Here is a 15,715-nt window from a genome sequence, read left to right on the forward strand (position 1 = left end):
TTAGCAGCAAACGTGCAATAGGCATGCGCAGCACGTATGATGAAGGGTAAAATGGATAATTTACTGCACAATCCCACTAAAGCCGAAAAACCATGAAGAAAATGAGGGACGAAACCGGAATGGAACTGTTAATGAACAGTACCAATCCGCTGAGTTTTAGGGGGTGTATTCAATTGAGAATACGAGAGATTTTAATGGATTTATAAATCCATGGATTTTTATGGAGTTTAATTGATTTGTAGAGATTCCATATAAAATTTTGATTCAATTCCCTCGAAATCTCATGGGAAGAGGTGAGATTTGTGAATGCTTAAAATACACTACGAAATCTCTCCAATTCCCTCTAATTCCTCAACTTTCTCAAATTCTTTAAAATCAATTTCTAATTGAATACACCTGGAATGTTATAAACTTCTTTAAAATCTTAATTGAATACACATGGATTTATAAGGGTTTTAATAAACTATTTTAAAATTCTAATTGAATACACCTAGAATTTCAGAGAATCACTTAAAATCATGATTGAATACCCCTAGATTCATTAAAAGAATTAAAATCCCTTAAAATCCCAATTGAATACATCCCCCCAGTAGATATATATATATAATTTGAATTCAAATTTACTACCTAAACTACTTCACAAACCCAATTTAATATATATGTAAATTTATCTTTGCACCTATCTAAAAGAATCCAAAATCAATATTTTCTCTCTTTTTAGCTGGTTCGTTGTCTTTCCTTTCAATTCTTCATGATTTAGTAGAAATAGAAATCAAAATCAAAATTAATAGGAATTGGTGAGAATTAATTCATCGTTTGAGTTTACAAGAGGGTTTACAAGAGGATGGCAGAAGGATGTTGCCAACACCAAAACACTTGGCCTTGATGGAGTCTCCGTCACACCGTCTACAGGGTTGTTCTCAATAAATCTCAGGTTGCCTTGCGTTGTTCAAACTTGTTTTTGATGGAGTCTCCATCACCCTTTACAACATTGATCAAAGTACACATACACATACATACATACATATAAATAAATAAAAAAACCAAACAAACAAACGAACGAACAAAAAGAAAAAGAACTACTTGTTTTATCTAAAGTCTTCCGGTTCGTTAGTTTTTGATACATAGGAGAATAATAAGCAAATGTAAACAGACCAAAAAACATCGACAGATATTTTCAAAGAAAGAAAAATCTCAATACAAAGAAAGAATAGAACGTAGAAGAAAGATTGTGTGACGGTAAGCGTTTGATTATTGTGTGTTGGGTTTTTTTTATAAGTTTTAGTTTTATTGTTAATTTCATCTTGAATTTGATGATAACTATACACTAGAGTAAAAAAGACAATTCACATCAAAATTTAAGTTGAATGTAGAATGAAATTTATGAGTTCAAATAAAAAATTTCCTAAATTATTTGGCACCATAGCCGATCAGTCTATTACATAAACTTCTTGTGAAATAAGGGTATTTAATTTTTTGGATATGTAGAAGCCAATGGGTTTTTGAGAGCCGGACTTACGTTGTTTGTAGATTTGCATGTACGGTGGGTACAGGACGAAGTCGAGGTTTTAACTTGTCAATTCAAAATTGAGATAATATTCCAAACTTTTATAAAGACATGTAAGATTATATAATTTTTTTAACGTGAGACAACCCTTCACACCATACTGCATCCTCAATGGGGACACACAAACTAAACACAGAAAGTATATGTGGTTGTTGATTTTTTTTTTTTACGTATGACAACTTACTCTAAAACTAATAAAAATGTTAAAATTTTATCTTAAAACTAATCAGCAAGATAAAAACTAAATCAACAGTCCACATCCTTACGCGTATTATGTTACCACGTGAATGCGTGACCAAGCACCTACACCCGACCTTTTCACGACGGTATATTCAAATAGAAAAATTAACCTTGTGGTTGGTGAGGGACTTTTGAGGACAAAACCAGCAACAAATTTCAAAATGTTTTTATTATTATTATAAATATTTTTTTTTTTTTGAAAAAAAAAAAGAGAAAATTTGATTACGGTCAAGTCAAGAAAGGCCAGCGCCCAACTATACCAAGAACCTTTCCTAATTGTTCAAATGCCCTGAATTCTTCAACCTCCCCCACTCCTTAGAAGAGTGCGTGGATCATACTCTCCCATGACAAGTTAAGATGCTAGTTTCTTGTAAAATACACATATAAACCACAATAATCTGATTTCATATCTGTAAAACGGAGCATCTTACAACATTGCTCCTTAATTTCACTTGCAAAACTTTGCTGAATTCCATTGTCACACCCATAAAAATCATTACCAAATCGTTTTGCATTCGAATCTATACTTTTATCAAAGAAATCTTCGTGACACACCCCGATTCTAGAATCAAGGCGTGCTGGGTGATCCACTGGGAAGTTGCTCATGAGTTTCCAGAAACAAAACCGTGAGGGCGTGGTTGGAGCCCAAAGCGGACAATATCGTGCTACGGTGGTGGAGCGGGCCCGGAAAGTGATCCACCCCGGGCCGGGATGTGACACTTCGTCTATCAATCTTAATAAAATGCTCGAATAAGTCCTCTATATGCTCTTACCGTTATTATTTCATAGTTATGAGTAGGATGATACTTGTAACCAGTTCACTATTCAACATGTTGGAATTTTCTTCTTTATATTTTAACTTTGAACATATATATACTAAGAGTCTTTAAAAGAACGGATCTGCATTTGTTTTTCCAAAGGTGGGGATTAGATGTGGGCCCACACCACAACGAACTTCAACGATCTGAACCGTCTATTTTTCAAGTTACACCTCATAAATCATCCCTACAAAATATTAGCCAAACTTGAAATGTTTGAGACATCTAATTGAGTTCAAAGAAATTGACCAACACTATGTTCTAAGAAACATTGAAATTTCATCGTGACAATTAAATAGGTAAATAGTTTGGATTGAATTAAATTTTTGCAAGGATGATATATGAATTGAGACTTACAAAATAGACTGTTCGGATTGTTCAAGTCCGATGTGAAATGGATCTCACAACTAATCCCCATTTTTTAGAAAAAATAAGGATCCCTTCCCTTAAAGGGCATATGTATATATACCTACTCCTAAGTGCACATTATGAGAAACAAGTACAAATAATATACATTTGGTCTTTTTGCAAGTGATGGAGGAGAAAGTGATATCGAATTCAGGACTTCGAGTTAAATGAAAATTTTTAATCAACTAAGCTGCAAACCATATGCAATGTCTAACTAGCTTCTTAGAAATGCAAAGTGTACACATCGGTTAGAGTCGCCTCATCAGCCGCACACACTTTTGCAGTTGATCATTTTATTGCCAAATGACTAGAGCGTGTTCTATACGAGCTTAATATGTGAATGTTAATAACTTGAAGAAATTGAGACATGAAAAACAGAAAGTCAAAAACGTCACTTCCTTCGTAGAAAAAGACCCTAAAAAAGCATTAGATGATTGCGGAAGAAATCCAAAGAATGAAAGAAAATAAGGATAGAGGAATTAGTACGTTAAATAAAGAATGTAGAAACTTAGCTATTCTAGAAAGTACAGCACACGTAAAAAGGACCTTAAACAAACCCTTGCCAGCTTGTTTGAGAGGAGTGATCCAAAAGTCAAAACACTCTCATGCACCCACGTCGACTCATCTTGACCGTTCAAAAACGATTAAGGTCATCACAAAAATGTTATTGGATATAATTTTTTTTTTCTTATAAAAGTGTATGAGTATGCTATTTAATCAATTATGATCAAGTGATTGAGTGGCTTGGTTGCAGACGCACTGGATGTGAGACGTTTGTTTGTGGTCGGAGTAATATTCCATGTCGATCACATCTCTTTGATAACAAGTTTAATTCAACACATATATACATCAATTTATAAAACGATGTGGCAATAAGTATAGTACAAAACCATCTATGTTTAAACGAATTATGTTTCTCACTTAACCATTAAAATTTTGATAACGTTAATCGAACGGTTAAAACAATATATAATTGAGTTGATTTTTTGTACAGTTAGTCTTTAAAATGTGGCCCAAAAATTAGACAGCTCCAATCATTAAGCAACATTATAAGATAAAGAAAGCGGACAATACGTTTAGTTCAAATAAGAAGGTTTATAAATAGCTATTTTATTCTTGTACAAATAAGGGTTGATTACTTTATGGAATATATCAAACTGAGAGTGAACATGTGTGGCAAGATAATGGTATCACTTAGTGAATTATATTAAACTGAGAATGGTAAATCGTCAAAATTGTCTCTGAAATTTGCATAACTCATCACTTTGGTCCCTGAGATTCCAAATCGATAAAAGTGGTCCCTGAAATTGTCCACCATCCATCATTTTGGTCATTCCGTTAAAAACTCCGTTAAGTGTCCCAGAGCTCTTGGCCGGAAGTATGGGCAATTTTCAAAGTTTCGTAACTCAATCGTTTCTTAACCAAATTCGACCCATAATATATCAAAATGAAGATAGGAAAGTGTAGAATAAGATTATACCGATTTCAAAGCCCAATGATTGCCGGAGATTGCCAGAAAATAGCCTCAAAGTTGACTGGTCCGAGTGAAAACTTGAAAACTCGCCGGAAACTGGGTAAAATTTAAACGTTTATAACTTCTTCAATACTCAACGAAATCAAGTGATTCAAAAACAAAAATCATACTTCTCGACTAGACAAAGAGAATGCTACCTTTTTTATGGATAAATTGCCGTGGTTTGGCCGGAAAACTGCTTGAAAGTGGTCGTCTTGGTCTCGAGTTAGCCAATTTCAAGCCGTTTTCAGGCCAAACCACGGTGAGTTAGCCATTGAAAAATGTACCATTATCTTCGTCTCATAGAGAAGTATGATTGTCGTTTTTGAATCACTTGATTTCGTTGAGTATTGAAGAAGTTATGAATGTTTAAAGTTTACCTAGTTTCCGACGAGTTTTCAAGTTTTTACTTGGACCAGTCAACTTTGAAGCTATTTTCAGGTCATCTCTGGCAACCATTGGGCTTTGAAATAGGTATAATCTTATTCTACACTTTCCTATCTTCATTTTGATATATTATGGGTCGAATTTGGTTAAGAAACGATCGAGTTACAAAGTTTTGAAAATTGCCCAAACTTCCAGCTAAGAGCTCTGGGACACTTAACAGAGTTTTTAACGGAATGACCAAAATGATGGATGGTGGACAATCTCAGGGACTACTTTTATCGATTTGGAATCTTAGGTATCAAAGTGATGAGTTATGCAAATCTCAATGATCATTTTGACGATTTACCCAACTGAGAATGCAAATGTTGGGTAAGATAATGGTTTGTGTCTTTAGTCATATGGTCAAAGGCAATAACCATTAAACCCTTTATCCCTAGTCGTCCAAAATGGTGATGAAGGTTTGATCATAATCAAGATCGGGTGGTTGACATCTTAAGATCCTAATGATTTAAGTATGCCAATTGCATATATAGTACGCATAAAACTATGAATAAGTCATATATATTACGTGTATATATATATATATTTTTTTTTTTTGGTCGGAACATATATATAATATTATATAATCGAATGTGATGCGCATGTCATGAATTTTACAAAGTATATAAGGAGGGGGTAGGCTAGGCAGAGAGGTTTTAACCATTTCTTTCTACAACTTTGCATAGAGAAGGGGAAGGAAAACCTTGCATTTCTCATGAACTCTGGAGTTGTGTTGGGTTTCTACTGTTGGGGTTGGGAGTTCTTAACTGCCCTTCTTCTCTTTTCCAATTAATTATCATCCTTAATCTTCTTCTTAATCCTTCTTTTAATTATCCTCTTCTGTTCTTCTAGCTCGATCTCTCTATCTCTTTCTTAGAAGTAGTTCAGTTTCCAGTATTAGATATTAAGTAATGGAGGGTGTGTGTGATGATCAGAAGCGTTTGTTGGAATATGTGAGGAAGTCAAGCCCACCACCTTTCTTGTTGAAGACCTACATGCTGGTGGAGGATCCGGCGACGGACGATGTGATATCCTGGAACGACGATGGGTCGGCGTTCGTGGTGTGGCAGACGGCGGAATTTGCCCGGGATCTCCTCCCAACACTCTTCAAGCATAGTAACTTCTCTAGCTTTGTCAGGCAGCTAAATACTTATGTACGTATAAACTTATTAACCCACATATTATGTGTTAGATTTATTTTTGGAATCATACATATCTTAGATTAAAAAGGAAATTATTAACTTTAACTTTATTTGATTCATGATAAAAATTAAAAAAAACTTAAAAAAATAAATAAATATCTAATCAGGAACAAATTCTTGCACTTTACCATTTTATATGTTCTATGTTCTTCATCATCATCACATCATCATGACAAAAAGAAATTGAGAAAATAAATATAACAACAATAAATGAAAAGTCCATTTGGCCAAGTTGACCCAGCTTTCTTAAATATGATATATCTAGTCAAACTTTTTGGGTTAGTATGAAAGGATCTAATGGTCTTGTCTCACCTAACTTATATAATTTTTTATTTGTTATTTGATGGACTAACCAACTTAAATTAATATGATTTTTGTAAACAAAACATATTTGTTTATTTATATTTTTAACAAATAATATTTTTCTACATTAAAAAAGAAAGTGAGTTAAGTTTCATATTGAATTAACTATAATAATGTGATTCAAATTAAATTTTGATGATAATCGAATCCAACAATTTCCATTACAAATAAAAAGAAATACAACTAAATTGTAATATCAAATAAAGCATATTTGTGTTGAGTCTAAACTCAGAACTTTCAAGACGTTCCAAAACATGAAATTGACATATTTCACGAGCTTTAATTTCATTATAGTCCACTAAGTCGTAAAGAATGATAAATTAATATGGACTCTGTAGTATGACAGGGGCCTGTCATGAAAAGAAAAAATGAACTTTGATTAACATATTTTTTTTTTACTTTTTGCACTCATTATATTATTTTTTCTCTTAGAATATTTTCTTTTATTTGTTCAATCCAAAGAGTAAGAAGAAAAAAGAATGTGGAGGTGAAAAAACAGGTGCAGAAATTATTTTTTTTCTTTATACTTTTTTTTTGTTGAATATTTATAATAAAACTTTTAATTATCTCTTTCAATTTTGGAAAGAAAATGTAACTAAACAAAAAGTTAGAAAGAATCTCTCCAATTATGCTCTTTATTTTTAAATGCAATTTTAATTTTAAAAAAAAATGAAAACTATCTTAGAGTCTCTAGGGAATATTACTCTAACCACACTCTATAGTTTAGAGAATAATAAGAGCATTTTTCAATCATGCTTCTATTTTAAACAGTAGTTAAAACGACTAGAAAGTTATCTAAGGAGCTCTTTATAAAATAATTACTCCAACAACAGTCTTTAGAAATAATGACCATAAGTTAAAGAAAAGAATCTCCAATTATGTTCTCTATTTTCTGTTGAATAAAAACTAAAATGACTAGAAAGTTATTGTGTAAGTTTTTATATGAAATTAATACTGTAACGATATTCTAGTTTAGTGAAAAATAATTAATTACTATAAGCAATAGAAATAAAGTTTGTATTTATATAATTGTAACATCCCACATCGACTAACGGAGAAGGGGTGATGTGCTTTATATGTATATGTCCTCCCTATAGCACCGAGGCATTCTGGGAGCTCATTAGCTTCGGATTCCATCGGAACTCCAAAGTTAAGCAAGTTTGGGCGAAAGCAATCCTAAGATGAGTGATCTATTGGGAAGTTGCTCGTGTGAGTTCTTAGAAACAAAATCGTGAGGGAATGGTAAGCCTAAAACAGACAATATCGTGCTACGGCGGAGCTAAGACTGGGATGTGACAATTTGGTCTCAAAGCCACTCTGCCGTGTGGTGTGAGTGTGCCGACAAGGACGTCGGGCCCCTAAGGGGGGTAGATTATAACATCCCACATTGACCAATAGAGAAGGGATGATGTGTCTTATATGTACATGCTCCCCTTCCCGATAACACGAGGTCTTTTGGGAGCTCACTCGCTTCGGATTCCATCGGAACTCCGAAGTTAAGCGAGTTTGGACGAGAGTAATCATAGGATGGGTGACCCATTGGGAAGTTGCTCGTGAGTTCTCAGAAACAAAACTGTGAGGGAATGGTAAGTCCAAAGCGGACAGTATCGTGTTACGGCGGAACCAAAATTGGGATGTGACAATAATATTACAAAAAGTAGGAATACAAAATAATGAGCTAATAGGAGCCTTTTTTTTTAATTTAACTAACAACCTCCACCCATGCTATGCATGTGCATAGGGCAAAAATTGCTTTAGATAATTGATAAGGAGAAAAAGTACAGAGTAAGAGAAAGTAGAAGTAAATAAAATTACAATAATGCCCATGATTTTTAGGACAAATTTTTAAATTCTTTGTCATTTAAATGCTCTAATATTCATTTAACTCTCGTTTTAGTTCACAGAGAAGATTATCTTAATATATAGTATAGGTTAATTCATACTAAAAATATTTAAAATAAAATTTACGATTGGGGACACTCATTTTTTGAGACACAATTTGTAGGCATACTCTGTAGCTTTTTCAACGATCTGAACCGTCTATATTTCAATTCATCACTCATAGACCATCCTTGCAAAATTAATTAGATAAATCCAAAATTAGGATATTTATTTGTAGTACAGAAAAGACGAACATGGTTGTGCAAAGAAACACTAAAATGACTATCATGGTCATATAGTTTCAGATTTAGTAGACATGATCTTTAAATGAATGCCCAAAAATAGACTAGGATTGTTGAAATACATTACATCTCTACCAAATGTATCAAAAAATGTGTGTACCCCAATCCTAAACTATAAAAAAATATATATATAAATTAATCCTAAAAAAATAATTAAAGCCAAACATGGGTCTTCGACTCTTATATGTATATGTTGTCACTACAAGAAAAGTTTGACAATAGCAACCGAAAGTCGTTGCACATAATGATGTGCATAGATCAATGGCTAATAGCTAGGGAATTACGTACGGACGTAGTGTGTGTGTGTATATATATATAATGAACTCTTACAATGATTTGGTATATAACCCTCGTGTAATCAAATGCCATGCGTATATACAGGGATTTCGCAAAGTTGCCACAAACAGGTGGGAGTTCTGCAACGACAAGTTCCGAAAGGGCGAAAAGGATCAGCTATGTGACATCCGTAGAAGAAAAGCATGGGCCACCAAACAACAGCCGATCAACAATGCAGTAACCCAACAAGCTGGAGCAGCTGCACTACTACCAAATGAGTTTGATGAAGACCAAAGGTCCTCCTCAACTTCATCATCATCCGAGTTCAGCTCTCTCGTCGACGAAAACAAAAGGCTGAAGCAGGAGAACGGGGTTTTGAGCTCGGAGCTGACGAGCATGAAACGGAAGTGCAAGGAGCTTCTTGACTTGGTGGCAAAGTATGGAGACTCGGCTGAGAAAGAGGAGGAAGATAATGAAAGAGTGCTAAAGTTGTTTGGAGTGAGATTGGAGGTTACTGGAGAGAGGGAGAGGAAGAGAAAGAGAGCTGAAATTAGTGCAACCGCAAACGTTTTACTATCTCAAGCATGCAAATAAAAAAGGCGTCGTCCATTTATTTGTCTAGAAAAATAAAGTGGCTTAGGTAGACTAATTAAATTACCATATGTATAAATTATTCATGTATGAAACGTCTGTAAATTCTTATATTTGCAGTGCTAGAACCAAGGGGAATAAAAGAGGTAATCAGACTTGTAAACTGGTGTAACATATTTGAAATATTTCCATTTATTTAAATTGAATATTTTCTTTAATCCCTTCATGTAGTGTTTGTTTAATGTTTATGCATGTGAGATGAATTAAGCCTAGTTTGGTACTGATGTGATTCTAAAAAAAGCTAGTATAAAAAAAAGCTGGGAACTTTTTTGTGTTTGGTAAACATTCAGGTTCAGTTTTTTTCACTGTTTTGGATGAAAAAAAAGCCAAAAACAAGAAGCTGCAAAACTCAGCTTTGAAAAACCGGCTTTTTTTCACATATGTTTTACATAAAAGTTTACCAAACAATACTGCTTTTTTATTTTTCAAAAGCATTTTTACAAAAAAGTTTACCAAACACTACAACTTTATTTTACAGCCGTTTATTCTTACAACACAGCAAAAACAGTTTTTTTTCAAAGCACAGCAATACCAAACCAGCCCTTAATTTATCCTACAGTTTTACGTCCTCCCAACTAATACACTATGAATATCTGGTTTGAGGTTTGAAACGTAATTTAGAAAGATTGTGATTTTGCATAAACTAAACCCATCTGTCAGTTCACAAAAAAAAAAACACTGGGTTCATTGTTTGGACTGAAAATAAAGATTATTGGCCAACTTATTTATTTATTTCAATTACAAAGCTTTGGATCTTTAATTTTGAAGAGGTTAAATAGCCAAAATAGTCTCTGAGATTTGCATAACTCATCACTTTGGTCCCTAACATTTCAAATAGATAAAAGTGGTCCCTGAGATTGTCCAACATCCATCATTTTGGTCATTCTGTTAAGTGTTCTGGATCTCTTGGCCAAATGTTTGGGTAATTTTCAAAACTTCATAACTCAATCGTTTCTTAACCAAATTTGACTCATAATCAATGTATTAAAAGCGTGAGGCGTGGGCGAGGCGTCCTAGGCGTGAGGCGTGAGGTGAAGCCTTACGGGAATAATTTTTTTTTATTATATATGTTTATGTATTATACATATAATTGTATAAAAAATAATACTATGTAAAATAAACATTCATTCTCAATTTTTCATTCAAATCCATAGTCATTCAAAAGATAATATCATCTAAATTCATCATTCAAAGGTAATATTATCCAAATTCATCATTCAAAAGGTAATACAAACAAAGAAAACAATCATTCATCCAAATCTTTCCTAACTGCATGCTATTAAAGAAACAAAGTAAGAAAAAAACAAAGTACAACACATTAAGCAAAATCTTTCCTAACTGCATGCTATTAAAGAAAAAAACAAAGTAATTCCACACAAAGGTTTGCAAATAAATAAAGAAAAAAACAAAATAATTCCACTAGAAGCATCGATTCATTTCTGCCTAAACACATAAAACTTTATCACAACTCACAAGTTCTATAAGTTATAAAGGCCCTAAACAATAAAACCCAGCCCTACAACTACAAGTTATACGATTCTGTTCTGCGGCTGCCTAAATAATAAAACCCTAATCTTAAATTGGGGATTTCTGGGCTTCCTAATGGTGCTGTGGCGATGACGGAGGGGTGATCACGGTGTGGGGATGGTGGCGTGGCGACTGGGAGAGGACGGCGCCTGGGGTGACAGCGGCTGTGTTCTGGGCCTCTGGTGCGCGGGAGAAGAAGGTGAAGAAATGTATCGAAGCCTTCGAAGGTATGGGGTGGAATCTGTTATCTGTATTTTGTACCTAAGTCTAAAAACCCTTACCCCAAATGGCGTCGTTTTGGGTTTGGGTGTTTTTTTTTTTTTTTTTTTTTAAAGGGCAGAAAGGCGCCTTGAGGCTTGCCTCCGCCGCCTCGGCGTCTCCGGCGAAGCATTTCGCCTACACCAGCAAAACAGAGGCATTTGCCTCACCGCCCAGCCTTAAAGGCGCCCTAGGCGCGCCCTGAGGCGAGTTCTTTAAAACATTGCCCATAATATATCAAAATGAAAATAGGAAAGTGTAGAATACGATTATACATATTTGGAAGCCCAATGGATGCTGGAGATGGTCGGAAAATAGCCTCAAAGTTGACTGATCCGAGGGAAAACTGGAAAACTTGCCGGAAACTGGGTAAACTTTAAATATTCATAACTTCTTCAATACTCAACGAAATCAAGTGATTTAAAAATGAAAATCATACTTATCGATGAGATGAAGAGAATGGTACCTTTTTAGATGGCTAAATATTTGTGGTTTGTCTGTAAAACGGCTTGAAAGTGGCTAACTTGAGACCAAGATAGCCACTTTCGAGTTGTTTTATGGACAAACCACGGAGAGTTAGCCGTTTAAAAAGATACCATTCTCTTTGTCTCGTTGAGAAGTATGATTTTTGTTTTTGAATCACTTGATTTAGTTGAGTATTGAAGAAGTTATGAACGTTTAAAGTTTACCCAGTTTCCGACGAGTTTTCCAGTTTTCCTTCTGACCAGTCAACGTTGAGGCTATTTTCTGGCTATCTCAGGCAGCCATTGGTGGTATAATCTTATTCTACACTTTCCTATCTTCATTTTGATATATTATGGGTTGAATTTGGTTAAGAAACGATTGAGTTACAAAGCTTTGAAAATTGTCCAAACTTCAGGCCAAGAGCTCTGGGACACTTAACAGAGTTTTTAATGGAATGACCAAAATGATGGATGGTAGACAATCTTAGGGACCACTTTTATCGATTTGAAATGTTAGGGACCTGTGAACACGAAAATTTCCTGAAACAAAAGCGACAAGAACAACGTGCACAAACAAAATATTTGTATTTTGATGATTTTGGGTTACAATCTCTATCAAATTTGATCCTCTGATTCAATCTTCGTAAGGTGTGTATTTGTGGATGTGTGATTGATCCAAGGGTCGTCGAGGCTTGATCTTGGATGAACGTTCTTTAAGGGCCGTGGTCTTGATCTTTGAAAGTGGATTTAAGCGGATCTTCAAGGGCCGTCGGGGCTTGATCTTGAATTGGTGGATGATTATTGATCCAAAGGGCCGTTTGGGCTTGATCTTAGGATGAACGATGAACGATGAACGAAGAACGAAGAGAGCTTTCTTGATTCTTCGGGAACCTGGATGCTTGAGAGCTTCGGAGTTTCAGAGCTTCAGAGCTTCAAGAATTTTGCCTAATGATTTTGGTTCCCCCTAAATGAATGAAATTGGCTTCTATTTATAGAATTTTCCAATGCCTAATTTTGAATATAATATTCCAGATGAAATAAGTCGTTTCTGCCAGGTGTTGACATGTGTCATGTTTGATGACTTTTCCAACTTATTTCGATTTCTTGTTTAGACATACGCTACGCGTAAAATTTATGTAATACATGAGCGTTAAAACTTTGATTTATCGGTCAACATTTATTTACCGAAATTTCGATGTCTACAAATGCCCCCACTTCAAGGCGCATCGTATACATGTGCTTGTCACGTGTAGGAGATGCGTTTTGAAGTCCCTTAATGTAGATGTCGATCCAAGGGCCGTCGAGGCTTGATCTTGAATTGGGCTGGAGATTTCTTCAAGGGCCGTTGAGGCTTGTTCTTGGACTTTGTTTGAGATTTCTTCAAGGGCCGTTTGAGGCTTGTTCTTGAACTTTTGTTTGAAATTTCTTCAAGGGCCGTCGAGGCTTGATCTTAAAGGTTGAAATTGGACCACAAGGAGCTTCATGTGGTAGATGATCTTTGGCTTTGGTAGTGGATGAATCGGCACGTATTTGTTTTTGCGCTTTGTTGACTTTCCACAGCTTTGATCTTGAACTGGGTTGGAGGATTTTCTGGATTCCTCCAATTGTTGATTTTCCACAGCTTATTCTTGAACTAGGTTTTGATTCAAGAGTGGTAGACACTTGATCTTGAATCAGACTTGTGATTTCCTCAAGGGCCGTCGAGGCTTGATCTTGAATTTGGTTGGAAGCTTCTTCAAGGGCCGTTGAGGCTTGATTCTTGAAGGTTGACTCGAATATATGGCAAGCAGGCACGAGGTGAAGGTGACGACTTGTTGCTTTGTTCAATCTGTCTAATTCACACCTGAGCAGTTTGGTCAGCGGTATGATCTTCAAGATTGATGGGCTCTTCTTCCAGTTGGTGACTTGATCTTTAAGGATTTGATTCAAGAGTGGTGAAACGGCACATGCAGTCCACAACGCCTAGTAAGCCGACCCAAGAATTTGAGGGTCAAAACGAATTCATCGTCCAGAGTGATTGCAACCCTGATGATATGAGATACTTTTGATTTTGAAGAAGTAGCGGACGAATCAGCACGTGCTTTGTTGCACTTGTCTCCACATACTTCAAGGTATTATTTTCATTTCCTTTATCTGTTCCTCAGGCAGATGTGGCATCTTCTCGAGTTCCTCATCTCAGACTCCTTCTGCTGAGTTGACTGTGCAAGCTGCATTCTTTTCTGCTTGTTTCTTCTGCACGTTGTCTCCACGTGCTGCAAGGTATCATTTTCACTTGCCTTATCTGTTCTTCAGGCAGATGTGGCAGCTTCTTTGGAAGTACAGCAGCAGTGGGAGACGAGTATTCGAGAGTAGTGCCAGGTAGGCAATCAGGGAAGGGTTCCAAGCAGTCGGTTCCTTACCCGAGTTTGAGTGGAGGTTTTGGCATATTGCTTTCTTTATCCTTGTCTTTGCAGGTAAGAACAAGGACAAAGGAAAGGACAAGGAGAACGCATGATATGAGATACTTTTGCTTTCTACCCTGGTGATATGAGATACTTTTGCTTTGGTGTCATTTGTTTGCTGAGGTACCCCAAGGAATAAGGAACACTGAGTGACCCGAGAGGCTTCGTTGGAAAGGCATTCTCGGAGATGAAGAAAGGTTCTGTATGTCTGCCTTGCTATGAAGGGTGAAGGTGGACATTTATATGGATTAATAACCGGTACTGTTCTTTCACTCTTGTCGGCAACCGTTGGATGATTGAACAGTAAACTTCACGTGCTTTCTCCTTCACCGAAAATCTTCGACAAATAGCCCGTGATTTGCGCAAAGTTGAGTGTGCATATGACAGGTGTTGACGAGGCTGAAAAAGACTGGTGCCTCTTTGATATCTGGGATCGGCGCTTCGACAAATTACCCGTGATTTCCGCAAAGCTGAGTTTACGTGTGATGGGTGCTGAGAAGTCTGGAAAGGAAGATTGCCCGTGGTTTCCGAGCAAGCCCAGCTTTTGAGAAAGCTAGCACCTCTTCGATTTTTTGAATTGGCCTCTTCGAATTCTGAGCTCGCCTCTTCGATCTCTGAAATCCCGTCGAGTGCTGATTTTTATAGAGGCACGCTATTCGTTTCAAAGCACACTTGAATTTTCGATTGTGAAAACTCCCTTCTTGCACTTCTAAGATCTTGATTTGTCTGATCTCTTCTTTCTTCAACACTTTGAAAATGTCTGGACCCTCCGACCGTCGTTTTGACTTGAATCTTAGTGAAGAGGCAGTCCCGCCTTCTCCAGACAACATATGGCGCCCATCCTTCATATCCCCTACCGGTCCTCTTACCGTTGGGGATTCGGTGGTGAAGAATGATATGACCGCTGCGGTGGTGGCCCGAAACCTTGTCACTCCCAGAGATAACAGACTACTTTCCAAACGGTCTGATGAGTTGGCTGTTAAGGATTCTCTGGCTCTCAGTGTGCAGTGTGCAGGTTCTGTGTCTAATATGGCCCAACGCCTATTTGCTCGAACCCGTCAAGTTGAATCATTGGCGGCTGAAGTGACGAGTCTCAAACAGGAGATTAGAGGGCTCAAGCAGGAGAATAAACAATTGCATAAGCTCGCACATAGCTATGCGACAAACATGAAGAGGAAGATTGACCAGATGCAGGAATCTGATGGTCAGATTTTACTTGATCATCAGAGGTTTGTGGGTTTGTTCCAGCAGCATTTGCCTTCGTCTTCTGGGGTTGTACCGCGTAATGAAGCCTCAAATGATCAACCTTCGGTGCCTCCTCCTCCTGGGGTTCTGCCTAGTACTGAGGCTCTGAATAATCACCCTCTGGTGCCTCTTC

General features: G+C 36.4%; 1 protein-coding gene across 1 annotated transcript; it reads left to right on the forward strand.

Moving 5' to 3' along the window:
* Positions 1-5,904: 5,904 nt before the first annotated feature.
* On the forward strand, positions 5,905-9,805 carry LOC103424358 (heat stress transcription factor B-3-like). The gene is given in 2 exon segments (NM_001328864.1): positions 5,905-6,126; positions 9,102-9,805. Coding segments are annotated over 2 exon segments (648 nt in total). The 5' UTR covers positions 5,905-5,967; the 3' UTR covers positions 9,591-9,805.
* The last annotated feature ends 5,910 nt before the right edge of the window (positions 9,806-15,715 follow it).

This window comes from Malus domestica, chromosome 14 (genome assembly GCF_042453785.1).
Source record: "Malus domestica chromosome 14, GDT2T_hap1".
In the NCBI taxonomy this organism is placed as follows: Eukaryota; Viridiplantae; Streptophyta; class Magnoliopsida; order Rosales; family Rosaceae; genus Malus; species Malus domestica.